This window comes from Rattus norvegicus, chromosome 10 (genome assembly GCF_036323735.1).
Source record: "Rattus norvegicus strain BN/NHsdMcwi chromosome 10, GRCr8, whole genome shotgun sequence".
Classification (NCBI taxonomy): Eukaryota; Metazoa; Chordata; class Mammalia; order Rodentia; family Muridae; genus Rattus; species Rattus norvegicus.
Genome location: NC_086028.1, coordinates 101540427 through 101562179, shown reverse-complemented (window position 1 = coordinate 101562179; position 21753 = coordinate 101540427). Strand labels below are relative to the sequence as shown.

Here is a 21753-nt window from a genome sequence, read left to right as displayed (position 1 = left end):
TCTGGACACAAATCTAGGAGGCACCAACCAGCAAACAAAACACAGCAGCTAAGTTTCCTGAGGCTCCCACGCTAACCACAAAGCTGTCCTATTCCCGGCGACATCTGTATACAAGTCCTCTGCGTAGATGACAGGCGACATTCTCCAGGTTCATAAGCAGAAAAGATGTTTTTGGCTCTGGGTAAGCCAACTTGTATACTTCTAAAATGGAAAAGTAGAACAGAACCCAGAAACGAGGGTTCTTCATGCACTAGCTCCTTTTGGGGTGAGGGGAAGCCAAAATCAAAGCCCCAGTAAAAGGCATGATTCCTGGTTGGGGCCGAAGCTCATTGGTGGAGGGCTTGGGCTCAATCCTAAGTACCTATAGACACGCCCTGGAGATTCAGACCCCCAGGGGAAAGGACCGTGCTGTCCTTGACCTACAGTCTACTTCTGACACAGATCAAAGCAGACAGGGAAGGCTAATTACCCCCAAGCAGCTCCAGATTGCTGGGTGGCAGGAGCTGGGAGCTACTGAGCCCTGCTGCACTCTTTAGCCTTCAGAGGTCCAGCTTCCTTGGGTAGGCAGGTAGAGCCCCTGGGGTTTCAGATGCCACTCTGTCCCACTCCCTCAGGTGCTGGTCCCCCAGGCTGAGGCCTGTAGGTAGCCTGCAGGGAAAGCTCTTCCCTTTGGGGTGGTATCAGTAGGAATGGCTCTCGAGGCTGCAGGGGCCATGGCATCATAAGGATGTTATTACACCTTGGGACTCCAGGTGCTTTCATCTTTTCTGTCCCTTAGCCTCCTTGGCCTCCTGTGACAAAGCGGGCAGGGCTGATTGTTTTGTGCTTGTCATAGGCAGAAAGACAGGGACTTGGTGGAGTAACTCTCAGAGTCATTTGTAGCCAGGGAGAGACATAGAACAAGGAATTCCAACTCCCAGGCCAATGTTGTTCCTAGATAGCATGGTGACTTAATCATTGTGTTGGGAACGCTCAAGAGACAGAAGCAGGTGGATCTCTGTGAGTTCCAGGCCAGCCAGGGCTACAAGGTGAAACCCCATCTCAGAAACAAACAATAACAATATAACTCTTCCTAGGAACTGACACTCTGTTTCCCAGTTAAGATTCCCAGGGGGCTTTTCAGATAGTGTCACTCCCCAGCCTCAGCCCCTGGGGAGGATCCCAGGCTGGGATTTCCCCTGCCCTCCCCCACACCTTACCTTGTTGAACTGGAACAGATCCCGCTTTAGCCTTTCCCGGGCAGGGTCATGTCCAGTTCTCAGGAACCGCCTCATCTTGCTTAGTTGGTGGCCCCCACGACAGACCTGCAGAAACGGGAAGTGCCTGTGAGTCCAGGCCCACACTTGTCCTAGACGCAGAGAGTCCCAGGGCCAGAATCATCCTGGACACAGGTGTCCAAGGCCCAGGATCACCCAGGCCTACAGCCCAGGATCACCTGGGCCCATAGCTTCCCAGGGCCAGGATCAGCCAGAACACAAGTGCCCAAAGATCACCAGACCCAGGCCCACCCAATGCCAGGATCACCCAGACCCCAGCTGCTGAGGCCCAGGCCCAGAACCACCGCTGCCAGGCAGCCACCAGCCTCTCTTAAGTCCAGCTTCACCTGTACGTTCCTGGGCTTCCTCCACTGAAAGGGCCCAGGACAGGAAGTCAGTGAGGCCTTGGTTCCTGGAGGCCTGGGCCTGTCTCTCTCCCTGACTGATGCTCTAGTGCCACCAGTTACCATAATGGGAGCAGGAGGAGCTGGGGGAGGAAGCCATTTAGCCCAGCTTTATAGGAACCAAGAAGGCCAGCAGGCCCTAAGGTTAATTAGCTTAATTGTTAACCTGTTTTCTGGGGGTGGGGGGAACCATAAAAATCCAGAAAGAGAAACTTCACAAGCCTCCCTCAGAACAGCTGGTTGGTGGAAGCAGGCTGTCCTGTGGAATTCCTTGGTCCGTGCCTCAACAGGACAAGCGGGAGAAGGACCTGGGGCAGTTTTAGCTGGAATACACAACACCCAGGAAGGGTGAGACCAGCACAGCTGGGCCAGCTCTTCAGGGTGCACATCAAAGACCCTTCAGCTAGGGACCCAGGCCTGGCTCTAGGAGGCTGTTGGAGTCTCTAGGTTAATCCTAGCACCACCTCCCTACTAATCCGTTCGCAGCCCCTGAGCTCTGACTGGGCACCCAGAGGGCTCCTTTTCAGAAGTGCATGGTGCCATACATGTAGCCTAAGAACTAATGAGACAGAGGATCAAAAGTTTAAAGCCACCAAGGGGTACAAAGTGAGACCCTATTTCCTGCCATCCCCTAAAGAGCCCCCCTTCCTCTGGGGCCCCAGTAGAGCTCAAATTAAGAGAACTTAATAAAGAAAACAGCTCGGGGCTGGGGATTTAGCTCAGTGGTAGAGCGCTTACCTAGGAAGCACAAGGCCCTGGGTTCGGTCCCCAGCTCCGAAAAAAAGAACCAAAAAAAAAAAAAGAAAACAGCTCAAGGCCCCCAAACCACCCACCTACTATTGAAAGCATTCTCAGCCAAAGGGGGAAATTATTTCTGTTTCTTGGGGGAGGGGACAAGAGTGGGTGACTTTGACTTTCAGCACCCAGTAGCAGTCTCCTGCTGACCATCTTTGGCGGTAGGAGTACAGGGCCCTAGGCCCATTACAGAAATGGCTCCCTTCATCCCACTCTAGATGAAAAGAGAAGGCAAACATAGCCAGCCCTCTTTAGTGAGGGCAGGGTCAGATGAACAGATAGGCCAACAAAGTGTGCTAAGTGCTTACGCTGGAGCAGGGACAGGGACACCCAGCCTCAACTGGGGGAGGGGAGGTGCTTCCTATCTAAGCTGAGGCCTGGAAGACATCCTGAAGGTTGGGGGCAGGGTGGACACAGTTCAGTGGTAGAGCACTCGGCCGCAGTGTACAAGGCCCTTGATCCTCAGCTCTGTAATCAATCAATTAAACGGCCAGGACTTTGCTTATGAAAGGACCCTGCAGATTTAAGACTGGGGCTCCCTAGTTGCTGGAAGCAACCCTCCCCACAGCTTCTAGGGGGACAAGACTGTGTGTGTGTGTGTGTGTGTGTGTGTGTGTGTGTGTGTGTGTGTGTGTGTGACTACGGCTTGCCACACTGGGAGGGGTCACATCACATTCAGGTTGTGAAAAAAAGGGTAGAGCCACATTCCCTACAAGTGCAAAGATCAGCAGGACAAGCCACTTCCAAACCAAACACCAGGGACCAGTCCCTGGTGACCGGTCACCCTCTGGGGACAATCAAAAGGCCATGATTTGCAGTGGAGGAGGGGAGATAGAGATTAGGGATTCCACATTTTTAGGGAAGCAAGACCACTGGGGAGTCTCCCACTCTGGGGGGTGTGTGGGGGCTGGTGGGAAAGTCTGGGTACCCACCTGAGGCCCCAAAACAAGCCAGAGAACAAGCATGGAGCATCAAGTACTAGGGACTCCTGGGACGGGAGTGAAAACAGGCCTCAGACTCCAGCCATCTCTGAACAGACAGCTGAGCTGGCTAGCTGAACATTCCAGCCGTGGGGGAGGGTGGTGCAAGCTCGTAAATCAGCAGCAACCTCTCCTGGGGTGCAGGCTCTCCCCTCCCCAGCCGAGGTCACTGGGTCACAGGAAGCTGGGAATGAGTCCCTGAGAAAGGAAAGAGACCAGCAGACTCCAGGGAAGGACAAGAAGGGACTGGGCCATCTGTGCTAAGGACCCCATACATGCTCAAAGTGACATGGCAAGGTGCTGAGTGGCAGGGGAGAGGGGACATGCCCCACTTGGTCAGGAGGCAGAGCCCTCAGTGCAGGCTACCCACCCAAGTGCCCCTCCGAGCACTTGCTGTTTACCAGACCTGAATGTACCTGTTGCTATGTTTTAAAATTTTTTTGTTCAAGTTGTCTAGGCTCGCTGTAGAAACATCAAATCACAGAAGGTGAATGCTCCTCCAGGGGACCTCAGTAATTTGTGGGTACAGGTTCTGACCACCTCTGCCCTGCTGTCTGTGAGCTCAGGGTCAACACTACACATCAACTCAAGCGGAAGCCACCTGAGAGACGAAGCAGAACACCTGCCTGACAGAGGAAGCCAGGCCACGGACTAAGCAACTTAGCCGAGGTCACCGCGCATAGGAAGCGCAGAACTCGGATCTGAGGGATGGCTATTACAGGGGAGCAAATGTCTAATTACATGCCTGCAGTTAAAAGGCAGGGGCACGCGCACATACTCCCACAGGCCGTGAGCTCAGAGCTCACCAAGCAGTTTGGGACCAGACGCCTGGTTACTGCTTTCAGAGTGTTCTCAAGAACCAGCCGGCAGGGCTCAGTGACCTTGCAGGGATGACCACTGCTCATCCCTCAGGATCTCATTGCCCAGGGAGACAGAAGAGCGACTTAGCTGGGACCAAGGTGGAGGTAGAACTGGCTCGAGGCCAGTGTAACCGCCCCAAGGCGAGGCCTGAAAATACACCACCCCTTCTTAGAGGAGGAGGACGGGTTCAGGCCTGGCTGGGCTCAGTTCAGGAAGCCCCTTCCCCCACTCCAGGCCATCTACCCAGATAAGCAAGTTCTCTGGAGGAGCCTGGAAGTCAGGCTGGGGCTGTGAAGTCTGATATGGGGCAGATCGCACCTAGCCTACGGCTGGGAAATAGGGAGGTAGAAGACTAAGAGTGCAAACCTACAGCCCCCAAGAGGGCTGACTTCCGAGGCAGACAAGCCATGAGAAATGCCCTCCGCAGAGTGGGAAGGAGAAAACAGCAAGATGCTGAGGTCAAGGGCCCAGGGGGTGGGGCTGGGAAAGCCTGGATGAGTGTCAACTGGTCAGCGGCTTTGTATTGTGCACTCACAGGGACACTTTGCCGAGGATACCCCCACACAAGCCCACTGCTCAAATGCTCCCTCACCCCAGTCTAAAACAGCCCCCCCCATTTCCTCCTCACATCCCCCACTCAGGATTATTGTGGCATTATTGGCCACATGAGATTTGGGGCAGGGCTAAGTAAGGGTCAGGCAGACGGAAGAGGCATGGCGCCCTGGGCCAGGACAGGGAACACATTCCAGGAGCAGTGGGGCAAGTCCAGGCTGAGATCATGGAGAGACTCGCATAGCACCGCGTAGCACAGGGAAAGATGAAAAGGGCAGCCGGCCGGAGGCAGGGCCTCAGGGAAGACCACTCCACCAGGTCCCACCGCACCACAGCCCCTTTCGGCCCCTTGCTGGCTCCTCTGGCTCCCACTGCTCTGTCTGAAGTATCTTCTGGACCCTAAGCAACACGATTCAGAAAAGCCTTCCTCACTTGAGCCCGCCCTGGTCGTAAATGCTTAAAGTGATCATATTTTAGGCTAGGGTTAGCTCAGCCAGAAAAGCGGTTGTCTTGTAAGAGTGAGGACTGGAACCCACCCTCCAAAGCCCAGGTAAAAGGGCTGGTATGGAGGTGCGCGACTGCAATCTCTCTGCAGAGGCAGAGAGAGGAGGGTCTCTGGGGCTCACTGTGCAGAATGTTTGGTGAGTCCCAGGTCAGTGGGAGACACTGACCTGGAAACAACAAGGTGGCTGGTATCTGAGGAATGACACCTGACCTGTCCGCCCTACCACCAACACACGCGCACGCACACACACACACACACACACACACACACACGCATGCACGCACACTCGTACTCACTCACATGCATGAACATTCACACACAACTAAAAGTTCATAAAATAAAAGTTACTTAGAACCACACGGGCGGGCCACCCATCTCTTAACATTAGTTTAGCTATCAGGAGAATAGGAAGCAACCTTAGTTGACCAGTGACCAGGAACCGGTGAAGGGGGCCCAGCCCTGCAACAGAAGGCTTCCCGTGAACGGAACAGAAGTCTACAAAGTGAGAAAATTGTGTAAAGGGTTTCGAAGCCAGGTAGAATATACTGGAAATCACCTCGAAAAGGTTATGGCATTAGCACTTGGTGTATCTGCAGGGTACACAGGATCAAAGGGGAAGAAATGGGTCCCCCAAGTGTGATGGGGAGGGGGAGGGCTGTCTCCATCTTGGTGGGATTGCTCTTTGGACACAGGATTCCTGTCTAGCCATGTTGATCTTGGTGAACCGGACACCACAGTACAGATCCGATATAGGTGTAAAAGCTGGGAGTGCCATCAGTCAGCTGGTTGAAACCTGGAGCTAAAAACCAGCAGAGCTGGGTCAGGAGCTCCCTAGGGTCAAGGAGCCCTCAGACCCCTACTTAGTCACCAAGGAACTGCAGCAGTCATTTGGGTCACCACGAATGGGCTTCTGTAGGGAAACGGCTCCTCTACCCCAGCTTCTAAAGATGGCCCAGGCTCAGTCTCCATTCTTGCTGGTCACACTCTCTGTCCAAAACCTGACCAGCCTGAGAGCCATCTCCCCGTCCTGATCCCGTAGGGGCAGATAGTCAGGACTCAGGGTAGCTCATTAGAGCTCAGCTGAACATTTTCCACACAGATCTATACTTTATGTGTGAAACCAGGCTGAGAGCTACCTGTGGGCAGTGATCTATCTGGTAATTCCCTTTTTTTTTTTAAACTACCATCAGCCCCCATAATTCCCCTGTCAGACAAACATTCCTGGGCCCAACTTGATACTTGCCTGGGGGGCGGAGGGGAGACTTGAAGAAAGACTCACCCTTTCTTTCTCTCTCATTTTCTGCCCCACCTCCAAAGGGTTACACACTGGCCTTTCCATGCTTCCATCCCAACAGGGAACAGTGAACTCTGGGGAGAGAGCGACTGCTCAGGGGTAGCCCTGTGTCTCATGGCAGATCTGACCCCGCCTGGGTAGGAGGAAATCTCCAGGTTAAACAGCTCAGACTGGGTGCCTCAGCTAATCTGTTCCCCATGCAAACAAAGTGTGGCCAAGCTGTGTCTATCTGTCCTGGAGCTGTGGGTAGGACAGTCCTCTAGAAGAAAGGCCTTAAATAGCTCAGGCAGTTACCCTATCTGCTGGGATGTCCTCACACTGCCGTGTGCTCTGTGTCGGCCTAAGGGACAGGAGGTGCTCGAACCCTGCCCCGTTACCCTCCTGCTCAAGGAGTACAATTGTGGAATCTAAGCTCTCATCTGACCCCTTTGCTTGGGCTTCCCACAATGTCACTGATCTAGCGGCGGCCCCCTCCCTTCCCCAACATCCTGAGGCCAGTGCCTGTGTGGCTTTAGCCTCCTGAGTGGCGGATGTAAGACCACCCCTGCACCTCCCACAGCTCGACTGACAGGGCAGGGCCCTAAGACACCACGGCAGCTGCTTTTGTCTGTGCCAACTCGGATGTCCATGGCTACTTTGCAAAGGTCCCCTGGCAGGTCTGACTGACCAGCAAACTCCAAATAAAGGATACTTTTCAGGCAGATGGGACCTAGGAGGTCATGGGGCTGAGTGGGGTGGCTGTTGTCAGGTCAAGAAAGGGGGAGAGCTAGCTATGGCTAGATACTACCAAGCCCCGCCCCTCTAGTTTGTTTGGTTCCTGCAATTACTGACACACTACTGACTTGGAATTGTATCGGGTTCCAAACATTAGGAGCCCGAGTCCTAATCCATCTGACTCTAGAATTATCTGCTCACTCTCAGCTACTTTTTCAGGGTCCTGGGGATAGGAAGTCGGGGGTAGGGTGAGCCTAGGCTTAGCCTCCAGTCCTACCTTCATTTTACCTGGTCCCACAACCCCTAGAGGAGCCTAGGATCTTTTAGTGCCCATAAAGGAGCCCCTGAAAGCGTGGGAAGCCTAAACCCAAAATCTCCCAGATGCCCACCCACTTAACCCTCTTTTGCCATCTAAAACCAGGCTCCCCACACATGCAGTAAGTAAAATGCACCAGAAACAGACAAGCAACTTGACTGGGTTACCCGGCCCCAGGCCAACCTCATCCTAGGACCTCCTGCCAGTCCTTAAACACCATTGTCCCCAGCAGTTAGTGACAGGAAGAGGGGACCATGCCAGTCTCATCCAGTTGTATTCCCAATGAGGCACTCCAATTTTACTCTCAGAATTCTCTTGCCTTCTCAAGTCTTTCGCTCCCCTCTTGGCAAGTCTAACCTTGTAAAGCGGCGTCCAGCTCTACCCCATGACGGCACATCCCGACCGCTTCTTTGGTTCTTCCTACCCTACAACTGGTGTCATCTGCTAATGTGTGATCATAAGCTATGTTTGCTTCCTGTCACGCATGATCTCCTGCCCTTTGGAAAGGAAGAAAACACCACAAGAGAGATCTTGCTTTAAGGCTACCTCCAACGCCCAGGATCAAGATACAACGAGAACCTTCTGTTCAACCAACGATTAGATAGCCATGGTCTTCTCTAGTCACTGACCTTAAAGACGCTGAAGTGGAACCTACAGGGTCCTACGAGAACACTCGTGTCCTGCTCTCAAGACTCGGATAAAGGCCACTCAGACGTCAGAGACAGCATCCTCCGAGGTAACTTTGCAGGCCCTGTCACAGACTGTGGCTTTGGGATTTCCAACTCCTCGACAAGATCCCAGAATAATATTATTAAATATGAAATACTATTTGCCCTGAGAATCCAAAGCCAAGTCCCTCAAGAGATGGCTCTAGTCTTTTGCTGAATTCCTAAAGGGTAGAGTCAGGTACCTCTTGGCTTCCCTGTCCCCACGCCCACAGGAGCCTCTCCTAGCTCAAGAATTCCTCATGGTTCCTGGGAAGGGCAAGTGACTCTTCAAAGGACCAGTTTCCTCTGAGGCAGTGCAGATGGAGAAAACCATCTCAAAGAAAGCTGGGCACAGCTACAGAGCGGAGACTTGGGAGGACAGGCGGTACAGGTGGCTGATGGGCAACGCCCATGTCCTCCCCATCTCCTGCCTAAATTGTACCTGGGCTGAGGGAAACAAAAGTTGCCAAGCAGACCTGGCATGCCCCAGCATAGGAGGCGGGAGAGAGTGCTATCACCGAGGGAGATAAGAGGGCCTCCCGGAACCAGAGTGGGGGGCCAGTGCAGCTCTGAGGAGCCACCTTGCTGAGGCTGCGCCAGTTCCCCAGCCTCCAGTAGTGCACATCTCAGGTGTCTCAACAGCTGCTCCTGGCTGTCTTGGAAAACAAGGAAGCTAAGGCCCCAGAGGGTCTGTCAGACCCACTCAGGTTCTTCTACAGGATACCAAGTGGCTACCAGCCAAAGGCAAAGACTCCAGACTTTCCCTGGACTCCTTTTTCTTCCCGGGCAGGCAGGAGTGGGGAGACCTCCAAGTGTGACTGGGCTTGTTTGAAAAAGGGCAGAGCTGAACAGCAATGCCTCACTTTCCTGCCCTACCCCTATACAGGGTGTAGAGTGGACAGAGTAAGCCTGGGGTGGAGAGCAGAAACAGATCAGGTTCTATACTCAGAAGACACAGACAGACAGACAGACAGACAGACAGACAGACAGGTCTCTTAACCTTTAACCCCGGCTGGCTTTCCCAAAGAGTAAGGGAATTTTCAAGTGACAGGGAAAGGCTAGAAGAGGCAATACCCCTTCCGTACCCCAGGCATGGCCCCATGATACAATTCTGATCTTCAGCTTCAGTGACTTCAAAAGGTCACAAAATCATGAGCACTGATTTTGCAAGTTCCCTCAGCCGGCCAGGTGCCTACCTAAAAGCCAACACGAGGCTAATTGGGCCCGTTTTACGCTTCTAGGAAAATGAACAAATTCTGCAGTGTGGATGCCTGCTATGTACTAGGTCATCTGAGCTCAGGATTTCATGTTCTCAGCAACTCTGGGAAACCAGGGCCCAGAGTGGTTAAGCGAAAGACCTCAGGCTATTGAAGCAAGAACTAGAAGGTAGGATTCATAGTCATCTGATGCCTGGGATGAGGTACTGTGTGAAGAAAAGACAGCAGGCAAAAGGGAGAATCCTTTTCTGCCTCGCTTCCCACCTTCTGAACGCGTTTGTTTTCATAACTATAGATTTCCACTGCCTCTTGTTTTTTGAAAAAGGGTCTTGGGGCTGGGGAGATGGCTCAACAGTTAAGACCGTTTGCAACTTTTCCGGACGACTCAAGTTCCGTTCCCACCACATAAAATGCCTGTGGCTCTGATGCCTTCGGTTTCTGGAGGTACCTGCACTCATGTGGCGTACACTCGAATGCACACAGGAATTTAAAATAAGAACAAGAGGCCTGTTTGGCTTCCCAGTTTGTAGCCATCTTCCTGCCTCAGTCTCAGGAGTGCTGGGGTTATAGGCGTGAACCACACACCTAGCTCCATGTCTTAACGAACAGGGATTATTTGAGCCTTCCCTTTATTTATTTTTTCTGGTACTGTTTATTGAAGGTTATTTTATAGCTGGCATCAGGTAAGGGCACCTGGCGCCAAGCCGGAGTTCAGCCTCAAGGCCTTATGGTGGAAGGAGAGCACTTCCCCCATCTTGTCCTCTGGCCTACACAAACACACACACCGTCACATGCACATCCCCCCCCACACACACACACCCAGGCACACACAAAAAATAAAATTTAGATGTAATAAAAGGGACTAAATTTTGTTTTGCTTTTTGACACAGGGTTGGCCTCGAACTCGGGAGATCTGCCTGCCCCTGCCTGGCTGAGACTAAATCGTTTAATATGATTAAAATTATAGGGCTGGGGATTTAGCTCAGTGGTAGAGCGCTTACCTAGGAAGTGCAAGGCCCTGGGTTTGGTCCCCAGCTCCGAAAAAAAAGAACCAAAAAAAAAAAAAAAAATTATACCAATCTGTCACTGAAGAGGAGCTGCTGCTGCCTGAAGGAAGAGCAGAGATGCAAAATATCCTAAGGACCTGGAAATGCTCTCCAGGGAACTGGTCCAAGCTGCTCAGAGGACAGAAAGAGCTTGGTTGGAGAGCTATCAAAAATTCTGTGTGCATATGACTCAAGAAAACTACCTGAGCCATGCGAGGGAGGGGAGGAAGTAGCAATTTAGCTCAGTTTTAATCCCAGCACTTGGGAGGCAGAGGCAAGGTGGATCTCTGTGAGTTCGATGCCAGCCTAGTCTACAGAGTAAGTTCCAGGACATCCAGGGCTACAGAGAAACCCTGTTTGAATGAATTGATCAACCAATAAATACATAAATAAAAATTTAAGGAGAAAAAAATTACCCGACACATTTGTTGAGACATCTTTTCCTCCATCCTCCTGCCAATCTGCTCTGATCTCCTCCCAAAGCCACTCTAACTTTGCCTTCTTTTAGGCAGGCCACAGCGCAGCTCGGTTCTTCCCACAAACATTTCCTTGTTACCCTGACACATCTAGCTCAGAACGGACTTTAACACAGAATCTCTAGAGGCTACATCGACTTAAGGGTCCCCGTGGGAAGGGACGCGGTACCGAAGCCCCGCCCCTCCTTACCGGAAGTTCACCTGTTTCAGGTGAAAACCCTTTAAGAGCTACAGCGCGGTCACCCCAGTTAGGGCCACTTCCCACAGCTAAGGCCCAGTGTCCAACCGTCCAAACCGAGCGAAAGCAAAGCACACTTTCCTTGGCAAGAATTTTCCACTCTTTGACAAGTTCCACAGTGTAACACCCACCCATCAACGTGCAAAATAGACTGGGTTTCAATACCATTGCCTAAAGGTGTTCAGAGCCGCTCCGGGGATATAAAGGCCCCCCTTTCTACGAGAGAACCAAGTCCCACCCGCGGACTTCCTGAGTCGGAGGATTAGGAGGCACAAGGGCGGGCAGGGAGAGCGCCCAGATGGCAGAGGTAAGAGCTAAGCCGCCAAGGTAACCCACCCCAGACGCCGCTGGCGACGCCGGGTCACAGGAAGCCGGGTCGTCGGGTTCTGCGTCGAGGCCCCTCGCACAAGGGTCCCGGAACGGTGTCTCTGCTCACTGTGTCCCCCCCCGCACCCAGCCACGCCAGACACCTGTTCCCTGCTCCCGAAAGTCAACACGATTGTGCAAACCCGAGTCCCAAGTTTGGTAATCCGGGGGGCGGAACAGGAAAAGACAAGTTCTCAGCGCCACTTTCTACAGGTGTCTTTCTCCGGGACGAGCCAAACCTTGGAGATCTGGGCGAGCAGGGCAGACCTGGGCGCTGCCCTCTCCGACCCGCCTGAGAAACCTTAGGGACTCGGATCCTCGCGGGCCGCGCCGCCCCTAGTGGTCCGCACCCCATAAAGTCCTGTAAAGCCAGGTGGGCTCACCTGCAATCCCGGGCCGGGCCCTGCCCGAGGCCTCGGCGTCCCTCAGCGACCGTCACCCACCACTTCGGTTCCCTGCTCCGGCCCACGGGCTGCAGGGCGGCCGTCTGCTTCCTGCTCACCTCCGGCGCGGCGAGCGGGGGGAGGCGGAGCCGCCACGATTTACATACAGGGCGAGCCTACCGAGCCCTCGCCCCGCCCCGCCCCCGCCTCCTAGGCCGAGCGGACTGGGCGGGAGCGCATCCTGGGAGTCTTCGAGGGCGGGGGCCGCTCTCCAGCCAATCGCGGCCCCAGTAACGAGGGGCGGGGCAGCGGTGAGAAGCCGCACCTAGCGCAGCGTGCCGGACCCCGCCTTCACCTGTGCGCACCTGGTCACAGGACTGCTCACAGCTCTAGGTGTCCCACCGCCCCTGGGAAGAGGAAATAGTCCCTGAGTGCTCTCCAGGATGGACGCGACTTCGTGGAGGCAGTGGACTTAAAAACGCCAATAGTCAAGCAAGAGAGCGTGGGGCAGGACTTCACTCCCCTCCCGCGGCTGTCTAGTGAGGGGCATAGGTAGGCGGGATTCTCAAGAGAGCTTTCCATATAAATATAATGACCAGCAGAGGCAGGTTTCAGACCCATGAGTAGCGTGGTATGGGAACGAAGACATAATGACGAACTCCGTAACCACTACTCAAAGACCCCCGACTTGTGCCTTCAGAAGGGACGCTGGAGCCTGAGGTCCAAGGGGGTGGGAGGGGAACAGTCTGTAGCCAGGATAGTTTTTAGTTCAAGCTAAGAAGGCGGGGCTAACCTAACTGTGGATGGACCCTCAGTGTGGCTGGGGTACAATCCAACCGACTCAGGACGCTCAGCCACCCTCCTGACACCACCCAGGGCAGGACCAACAGATTGGACTCTTGTCTCATTGGTATTCTTCAGAAGTCCATCAACTCCGTGTTCAAAGTCCTGGGCATGTTCTCCCATGGTCCGCCAGGGTTCTCCTCCCCAACAATGGACGAAGCAGGAATGGAGGGGAGGGGTAGTCCAATAAGCATATTCAACCACAGCAGAAAATATTTTTTTTAATGGCTTTGGCTTTATGGCACGAAGCAGGCACCCCCTTGAATAAAGGCACAGAGTCTCCTCTTCTACCCCAACTCCTGGGCCTCTGAAAACAACTCCTGAGTTCCAAGGGGCGGTCACTGCCAGGTAGCACTTCCAGGCAGTGGGCTTGAAAGCACAATAACCAGGCAAGAGGGCGTGCTCTTCTTCCCTACAAACAGAAGACACCTAGGACCATAGATCCCAGTGGCCAGGTCCAGGTGAGTCCTGTATGAGAGACAGCCGACACGGTCCCTGAGAGCAGTCCAGGCCCCACCCCGGAGAAAGCCATTCCCAGAGCTGTGTTCAGTGCCCCAGATCCTGGGGCAGTGTGAAGTCTCTGAAGCTGTAGAAGGAAATGTCACCATGATCCACCAGAGCAAAGATCAGGGGAACATCCCCACTCTGGTAGGTCAACCGCTTGAGGCTGCAGAGGTCTGGGACAGGTTCATCAAACCTGTGAGAAGGAAGAGTAGACTGAGACCCCGTCATAGCCAACCATGGCCTTCCAGGGCAGGAAGGCTGTCAGACAAGAGATGGGGTTACAAGAATACTGGCCTCTGGGCTCTGCTTTCTGCAGACTCCGGGGCTCTGATGAATGCTTTCAGGAGAGCCCCAGAGTGGAGGGATAGGGCGTGTGGGTTCTCACCACTCTTAGCCAGTAAATCCCTCCAAATCAAGTCCTTTCTGCTGAGTAAGTCCAGGGCTAAAGGTGGAAGACGAGAAAGACTACCCCCCCCCCCAAAAGCCAGTAACGTGGAGCCAAGGATGGGAATCTTGGGTTCCCATGGCACCAACCAGCCATATGGCCGTAGATAGGGGCACTTAACCCCTCTGGACCTCAGATTCTTCTCGGGGACAGGGGTGGAGGGACGGGCTGGCGGCGGCTGGCGGCACTCAGTCATTTCATACCCACTAATGCACATTCGCACGTAGGGTTTGCCAGGGCTGTTTTTCCGGAACGTAGCCACAGCGTCAGCCTGGTAAACATCGAAGCTGATCTCCAAGCCCCCAGACTTCTCCAGCAGCCTGTAAGCCAAGTAAGAAACTTTAAGACGAGGACTCTCCTCTGCCAACCTGCCTCCTACCCCCCCCCCCCGCACTGAAACGTTTCCTATTAATAACTCTACAAGGAGGCATCACCAGGGGTATAGCCACCATCTTTCTCATTCTTCCCTTTCCCGTTCCCGTCACTGGGAGCTAAGGATGTAGGCAGGTGTCCCGGGGGTGATCCTCTGACTCACACCCAACTCCAGGAATCAAATCCCAGTTGTTGCTCCACCTGGCAGCCAGTGTCATGGAGACAGTGAGCAGGGCTGAGACTCACCGGTAACCTCCATCAGCAAGGTGCGTTGTCTGCAGTACAGAGATACGTTGCAGGACGGCGGCTACAAGACGTTGAGGAAGGGAGTCAACCTTCTACACACGCCCGTGACACGGACAGATCTGCTACCCAGGTTAGGATCACCGGCTCTACCGGAATGCGCTGAGCTTAAGTTATGCCCCACACAGTGGCAGTACAAACTCATTTGGTAACTCTAGACTCACCCACAATCTACCACGCTCCCGGGGACGCCTTTACAGAGTCTGTTGTTACACTCGGCTCAGGCCCTATACTTAGTTCCACATGTTTATAACCGAGAGCACACAGTGAGCTTTCCTATCATCTGGCTAGAACTTCTCCCTGTGGCGTCTCCATGTTTTGGCTAGCAGGCTGTGGAAGAGGGGAAGACCCAGAGCTGGCTGCTGGCAAAGTCGTCCAGCAAGCTTGGGTATGGTCTTAAGGATGCGGGCACAACGTTCATCCCCCACGAGCATCGCTGGGCGATGACTCATCAGGAAACCGTCCCCCGTGGCTGCTGCCACCACCTACAGAACAGCCACTGTAGGTCCCTCTCCACTGCACAGCTTTCTCACACACCTCAGGCCTTAGCCAGCCCCAGTCTAACCATCCACTTTCAAAAGTCTCTCTCTGCTCCCAGTAGTGAGGGATACCTGGAGAATCGGCTGTATCGGGGTTCAGCAAGGGGGTAACAGACTGGCCCCATAGGTGTGGAGGTCGGGGCTGGCTCCTTTGCATCTGTCGTCTCCTCAGCAGCTCCTTGTACTCCTGCCAAGTGGAGCAGCCCTGCACCTCGGGATCGGCGTTAACATCCTCCCGGAACTGCCGGACCTCTGCTTGCTGCTCCCGGTCTCGCCGGGAGAGCTTCTCCCTCCGCTGGTTCAGCTTTTGGCACCAGGACTCAGCATCTGTCCCTCGCCCAATGACATTGACAGGGAGCAGCTCTGGGGCTGGGGCAGGCAGGAGCGTGTGCCGACTATCTGAGGCCATGTTGGGGAATGAGATCCGCTCAAAGTTCCAGCGTGGCTTAGGGGTCCCCTTGGCTCCATTCTCTATTTTGTCACTCTCCTGGTCACACCCCGCATCTTCCCTGCCCGGATCAGGGCAAGGCTCTGGGGACCCCAGAAACTGCATGGGGAGCTCCGAGCCCTGCTCAGGGCTTGAGTCCCGAGGTTTCTCCTCTGGGTATGGGCTACTCTGGTCACAGGCAGGTGGGCTGGAGTCTGCCAAGCTGACGGGCGGCAGGGAGTTCTGCAGGGCCTTGGCCTTCTTATTAACAGACCTTAGAGACACAGGAGAAAAGCAGCATGTTTACCCCTCGTTAATGTCCCCAAGACAAGTTCATTCCACTGGAACTGAGATAAACCCTCTGCTGTCTCCTCAAGCCTGTGTGAGAGCACCTCAGGCCCCTTCTGAAGCCCATGTACATCCTGTGGTCATGACACTCCCTAGGGGTGGCAACGGCAGGTGAATTACCGACAGCTAGAACTCCTCTTCCTCTTGCCAGACCCATCCTCCAGGCACTGGGCATAGCCATCCAGGTTGAGCTGCCGCTCGTAAGGTGACACGACTGAGCTGTGGGTAAGAACGGGAGGCAAGCAACGGGTCCATTCTCTCGGGCTGCTGCTGCCGCAGATAGGACTGCGGAGGGCTCAGCCAGGAGGACAAGGCAGAGGTCAGAGGCAGAGCCATACCAGAGGGAAGGGTGCCTGGGAACAGCCACAAGGGCCTAGTCGCTCAGGTCCCTACCTGTCACAAATACTATCTCTGACCAGATACTCCTAAAGAGCTAACAATGTGTAACTAATAAGGCTGGGGTACGGCTCACAGGAGGAGCTTTTGCCTAGGAACTGCAAGGCCCTGGCTTCCAGCCCCCGCACCACAGAAAACAAATTATTAATCATTGGTAAGAAAAATTTGGAAAATACACAAGAGCAAAGACCAAAATAAATGCCTAGAGGCAGGTGGCAGTGGCACACACCTTTAACCGAAGCATTTGAGAGGCAGAGACAGGTGGGGCTCTCGAGTTTGAGAGAGTTCCAGGGCAGCTAAGACTACACTGAGAAACTGTCTTAAACAACCAAAAAGAGGAGGGGGAAGAAGAGGAGGAAGAGGAGGAGGAGGAAGAAGAAGAAAAAGAGAGGGAGAGGGAGAGGGAGGAAAACAAAAACAAATCACTTGGATTTCCACAGGTAACACTTTCCTTTCTTTTGTTTTTTGACCTTTTTGAGACAGGGTCTCACTGTGTAGTTCTGGCTGTCCTGGAACCAGGATAGCCTTGAACTCACTGAAATCCCCCTGCCTCTGCCTCTCAAATGCTTCAATTAAAGATGTATGCACTCCTCCAGTAACTTTTTATTTCTTGCCCACACAACTACTGTTTCTCTGAACCCTCCCCCTCGCCCCCTCACAAAAAGCTGACATTGCGTTCACACACAGTTTTAAAAATCTTTTCTCGGGCTGGAGAGATGGCTCAGTGGTTAAGAGCACTGACTGTTCTTCCAGAGGTTCTGAGTTCAAATCCCAGCAACCACATGATGGCTCACAACCATCTGTAATGGGATCTGAGTGTGTAATCGTATACAAAAAATAAATAAATCTTTAAAAAAAAAATCTTTTCTCCCCAACTCAGTCATATAGTGTGGTCTCAGACCCATACCACTCAACCACTACAACATTCTTTCCTGCTATGAGGCAGGGGAGGGGTACGTGACAGAGACGGTGCACATGTCTTGGGTATCACTCCCTGGGCCCTGTCTATCTTGTTTTGAGACAGGGTCTCTAGTTGGCTTGTAGCTGAGTAGTTAGGCTGGGCTGGCTGGCTGCTGAGCCCTAGGGATCTGCCCATCTCTGCCTCCCCAGCACTGGGAATACAAAGATGAACATGTGGTATTTGAGGGACTGACACAAGACCTTTGTGCTGGCAGTAACAGGACTGAGCTCCCCCTCCCCACCACTGTGAATTTTCATGGCTCCCAATGCTGCAGGGTTCGGGTGCAGTACAACCACGAGTGTCTATTCACACTGTGAAATGTTCACTTCCTAATGAAGTGAGGTTCTGGAACCTCACCCACCAGACAGCACGGTACATCTCTTTACTACAGCAAGTTCTATGTGATGGCCCTGCTTTAAGGGAGAAACCAGTTTGTACGGGTAGGTCTCCAAGGCTGCGCCTTGAAGCTTTCCAACTATCAATTTGGCAGAGTGATGCTATTTTGTGGGTGTTCCATAAAAGGTAGGCAGAGGCTTGGATTTAGCTCTGGTCTCCCTCAGCCATAAGGGCAGGGCCTAGCAGATGCTCAGGACATTGCTGGGTGATGGATATATTCTCAGGAGGCAACTTCTACACATAGCCATGCCTGCTTCCCTAGGACAGACCCCACTTGCAGGGACTGAAAGTCACAGTGCTTTAGAGCTTCAGGGACGCACCGTATGATAGCATAGGCTACACCAGTCTCTAAGTCTCAAGGTGGCTGTGGCATTCAGCAAAGCTGGACCACTGAGGTAATGAGGAGAGATCTAGCCTAGCACAAGAAATGTGAAACCACCTCAACTGTAAACTCCTCACCCAGTCCCTTGCTCACTAATGTGCTTCCCAAGCCGACCTGTACGTCTACTCGCCGCTCGATGGCTGTTGTGCTCACAGTGAACTGAAGGTACCTGGTCATTAGCTGAGCTGGGTTCCAGTTTAACAACCCGGGCGAAAATGCAGTCATGGAATTCATCCTCACAGGCCTCTCTATTGAACGCCTCTAGCTCAGCCCCAGGGAGCTGCACTCAAGTCAGAGGTCCCAGGACCACAGTGAATGAGGAGAAGGGACTTACCTTAGCTGGAACCGGCGGACCACGTAGCCCAGTCTCTTCAGGTGGCTGAAGACCTTACAAGAAGAGAAAAGAAAATCTTGGATGTTCTGTCTGTTTGTTTGTTTGAAAGGCTCTTGCTCTACAACCCTAGTTATCCTGGAACTATGTATATTAGGTTCGCCTCAAACTACTCAAAAGTAGTATTTCTCCCTCTCCCTTTAAGCACTACAATTATAAAAATACATCACCATGCCTTCAGAGATGGACATTCATTAAAATAAGTTAGTAGTTTCTCTAAACACGAGTTGTAGTGACATTCTGGGATTTTGGCTTCTTTAGAAAACACAGAAATACTATGGTATGTTTTCATTTTAATCCCAGGTATGGGGGACACAGGGCTGCTTCAGATGTCTGCAGTAGCTATGATTTTCCTGGAGAGGTGTGGTTCTGCGAGCTGCCGATAGTTTTTGAAATTGTGCGATATTTGGGATTCTGAGAACTTTTTGGAGCGTAGATAAATAATGCTAGAGCCCCAAGAAGTGGGGTTGGTGGTTGTTGATCGTTCATGGGGGTTGGCTGCAGTTTGTCAGTAAATGCTCAAAGAAGAAACGAGAGAGAAATTACATTCAAAGACCTTGCTCTCTCCCCTCTCTCTTTTCTCTCCTAACTAGTGATAAGGGATGAAACTGGGGGGCATAAAGGGTGGGAAAAGAAGAACCAAAAATGTAAAAAAAAAAAAAAAACCTACATGAAGCCATTTCCTCTCCCCACCCCCCCAAAAAACTCCCACCTGCATAGCCCTATGTTCCAAACCTTGGGACTGCGTGGACCACATTCCATTTTAAACATATTTCTCTCACCAGGACTGGTGGTTCAAGCTTGTCATCCCAGCTCCTTGAGAAGATGAGGCAGGAGGATCACAAACTCATGATCACAGCCTGGGATACAGAGTGAGTTCAAGGCCAGCCTGTGCAATTTTGAAAGTCCCCAACTCAGAATATAAACAGAGGGTAGGGGCTACAGCTCAGTGCAAGAGTGTTTCCAGAAGCACTAAAAATAAAAAAGCAAACACCGTCTTCCAAGGAGATTTCGCTAGTTCAATTCTGTCTCTTATTCTGGGCATGTGTGTCATTTAATAATTTATCAATACAAATCCAAAAACCTCACAGTCTCCATCAGAATATAAGTTCGTGTGAGCACAGGCTATCTCTCCTATAGCCCTAGCACGGGGCTCTGTGCTTACAGCCTCAAAGGTACATGTCCCTATTCACTGACTCGGCAAATGGGAAGCACTTTGGGAGGCCACTGATACCTGATATTGCAGGAAACTCAAGGTGTCCTCGGTCAGCAGCAGCTGGTAGGCCTCTTGGATAGACAGTGGTAGGTCTTGGTAGAAGAGCTGAATCGAGCCCTGGAAGTGGACCAAGAGCTTAGCTGTGTACCCTTCCTGCAGTGCCCAAGCCAAAAAGTGTCAACTTCTTGGCTTTGACCCTCTCCCCATACACCTAAGCATCCCTGCGTGACCATGACCAACAAGGAGAGCATTAGAATCCCTGCTGCCGGCGGTATTTTCAGTTCTCAAAGTCCGCCTGTACGCTCACTGAAAACCTAATTCTGAATTCTTCCTGGTCCACCAAACTGCATCCTTCCCACTCCTTAGTCGGAACCCCTTTCCCACGCCTCCAGGATGCCACTCACACACTCCAGCAGATACAAGGCCTCTTCGGGGTGAAGCCGCTGCCGTCCCTCCTCTGAGTAGCCCATGGTCTGCCAGAATTTCCCCTGTGCGACAGCAGACCAAGTGTCACAAAGCAGTTAAGGGGACAGAGAAAGGGAGATCCCCCAGCCACGGAGATGCCCGGGCCGCTCACCGCAGGAGATGTCAACTCCACAAAGCCTTCTTCTGGTCTCCACTCCGCGGCCACCAAGCTGCCCCTGGCGATGAGTGGGTAAGGGGCGTCTGGGTCTGCACCCGCAGTCCCCGGCCTCCGCCCACCCGGCCCGGCCCGGCCCAGCCCCTCTCACAGGCGCTCCACGCGCTCCTCCGCCAGCAGCTGCCACAACTCCTGGCGACACAGGCGCAGCCTCTCCGCCTGAGCCTCCGAGCCGTCCGGGAGGAAGTCCTTGGGGCCATGCGACCGCTGAGGCAGCTTCTGGGACCGCGAGCGCGCGGCGCGGAGCTCCGAGGCGCTGGAGAGAGCAGGGAACACGTGGTCAGCACCAAGGCCACCCGCTTGGTCCCAGGTTCCACGCACCCCACGCACTCCATCCCCCCAGCCGGGCAGCACCTGAGCACACGTCCCGCGGGAACCTCCACAGACGCGGGTTCGGACTCGGGCTCCATCTGGCCGCCGTCTGCGGCTGCGCGCGCACCGCAAAAGCCCCGCCCACCCCCGGCACTCCGCGCGGTCCTAGCGCCCGCCTCTGGACCCGCGCGCTACTCCTGACCGTAAATCCACCTGTGAGCCTCGTGCCTTCCTACCTGTCTGTCCCTGTGTTTCCTAACACCAATCTGCACACGTGTACCTCGGGTCGCGGACATAGCTCAATGTGTAGGTTTCTAGATGTGCAAAACCCCACCTATTCTGTTTCCAGCGCTTTTGGGGGTGGGGGGGCCCCTCTTTAGTGAAACTTTACCTGGCGTCTGGAAATATAGCATGAATTATCAGATAGGTTAATTACTCTCATCTCTGCAGCCCTGAATGGCTTTGTGTCCTACCACCTGCAGGGAAGAGATGCGTAGAGAGGAGACCAGTGAGCCCTCAAATACCAGCTTTGCAAAGTGGAGGCCATGTGGGAATGTTAGGAGTGGTCCAGAGACTTTCGGCGTTCCTTCATGGTGGTTCAAAAAAAAAAAAAAAATCTCCCTTCTGAGGGGCGCGGAAGCAGGTTCAAAGGCCAGGGGCGGGGCGCTGTCCGACTCACACTGGTGCTGAATCGCCACCCCAGCCTCCGAAAGCACCTCTTCGAGGCTGGGGTCCCCGCCGTGACATCGTGGGTCGCTCTGACGCTCACCACTAGGTGGCACCGTTGCTCCAGCCAGCAGCTATGAGTCTCCGAGCTTGGACGAAGGTCGCTGCGGGCAACCCGGGAAAGGATGGGGCAAAGAGGAAGTGATCCCCGCCCCTAGTGGGGGGGGTCCTCAGGTTCAACTTCCAAAACATCCTATTTTCTCTCCTATACATTCACACCTCATCTTTCGGTCTAGACCAGAGCCCAGCTCTCCAGATCCCCAGACAGGACACAGCAGCACGAAGCCTCATCCACATCCCGCCCCCTCCACTCTCACGCGCCACTTTGCACCCCTAAGCAGCTTCACCTGCGCGCATGCGCTGATCCAGCCAGTGGCTCCGATCCGGACTGGCTGGCGGGGGCGGGGCTTAGTGAAGATGGGGCGTGAACCAGGGCGCTGAT

General features: G+C 53.5%; 2 protein-coding genes across 14 annotated transcripts in view; both read right to left on the bottom strand.

The window, feature by feature from the left end:
• Llgl2 (LLGL scribble cell polarity complex component 2) overlaps positions 1-12269 on the bottom strand; it is a 35556-nt gene extending 23287 nt beyond the window's left edge. For 2 of the 7 annotated variants that reach the window (XM_039086428.2, XM_039086429.2), the window contains exons 1-2: positions 1604-1732; positions 1200-1304 (exon numbers count right to left, since the gene is read on the bottom strand). In XM_039086428.2, the coding sequence (XP_038942356.2) occupies positions 1200-1304; positions 1604-1726 (228 nt within the window). In that variant the 5' untranslated portion in view covers positions 1727-1732. Of the gene's footprint in view, positions 1-1199; positions 1305-1603; positions 1769-11697; positions 11947-12110 lie in introns of those variants that run through there. The other 5 variants (XM_006247728.5, XM_006247729.5, NM_001127549.1 and 2 more) reach the window with 5 other exon arrangements.
• Positions 12270-13157: 888 nt separating this feature from the next.
• On the bottom strand, positions 13158-21701 carry Tsen54 (tRNA splicing endonuclease subunit 54). 7 transcript variants are annotated; one of them, NM_001109576.1, is made up of 11 exons: positions 20628-20742; positions 20365-20529; positions 20211-20274; positions 20038-20121; positions 19652-19750; positions 18361-18413; positions 16012-16110; positions 15189-15817; positions 14521-14581; positions 14106-14222; positions 13158-13650 (listed from the first exon to the last, which is right to left on the bottom strand). In NM_001109576.1, exons 1-11 carry the CDS (start codon positions 20681-20683, stop codon positions 13500-13502), a joined length of 1578 nt encoding a protein of 525 aa, NP_001103046.1. In that variant the 5' UTR covers positions 20684-20742; the 3' UTR covers positions 13158-13499. The 7 variants fall into 7 exon arrangements, 6 of the variants coding, with proteins under 6 accessions (NP_001103046.1, XP_038942804.1, XP_038942802.1 ...); XM_039086876.2 differs by lacking the exon at positions 20628-20742 and adding an exon at positions 21265-21701 and having other exon boundaries at positions 13159-13650; XM_039086874.2 differs by lacking the exon at positions 20628-20742 and adding an exon at positions 21265-21701 and having other exon boundaries at positions 13159-14222.
• Between the last annotated feature and the right edge of the window lie 52 nt (positions 21702-21753).

Excerpts from the sequence above, each read along its gene's own strand:
- Tsen54 (XM_039086874.2), bottom strand. The coding sequence starts at position 21,332 with ATGTCACGGCGGGGACCCCAGCCTCGAAGAGGTGCTTTCGGAGGCTGG. Across the intron at positions 16,111-18,360 it reads GTCCGCCGGTTCCAGCTAAG|CTCAGTCGTGTCACCTTACG; the intron begins GTAAGTCCCTTC and ends TCTTACCCACAG. Across the intron at positions 14,223-14,520 it reads CTTGCTGATGGAGGTTACCG|GCTGCTGGAGAAGTCTGGGG; the intron begins GTGAGTCTCAGC and ends CTTGGCTTACAG.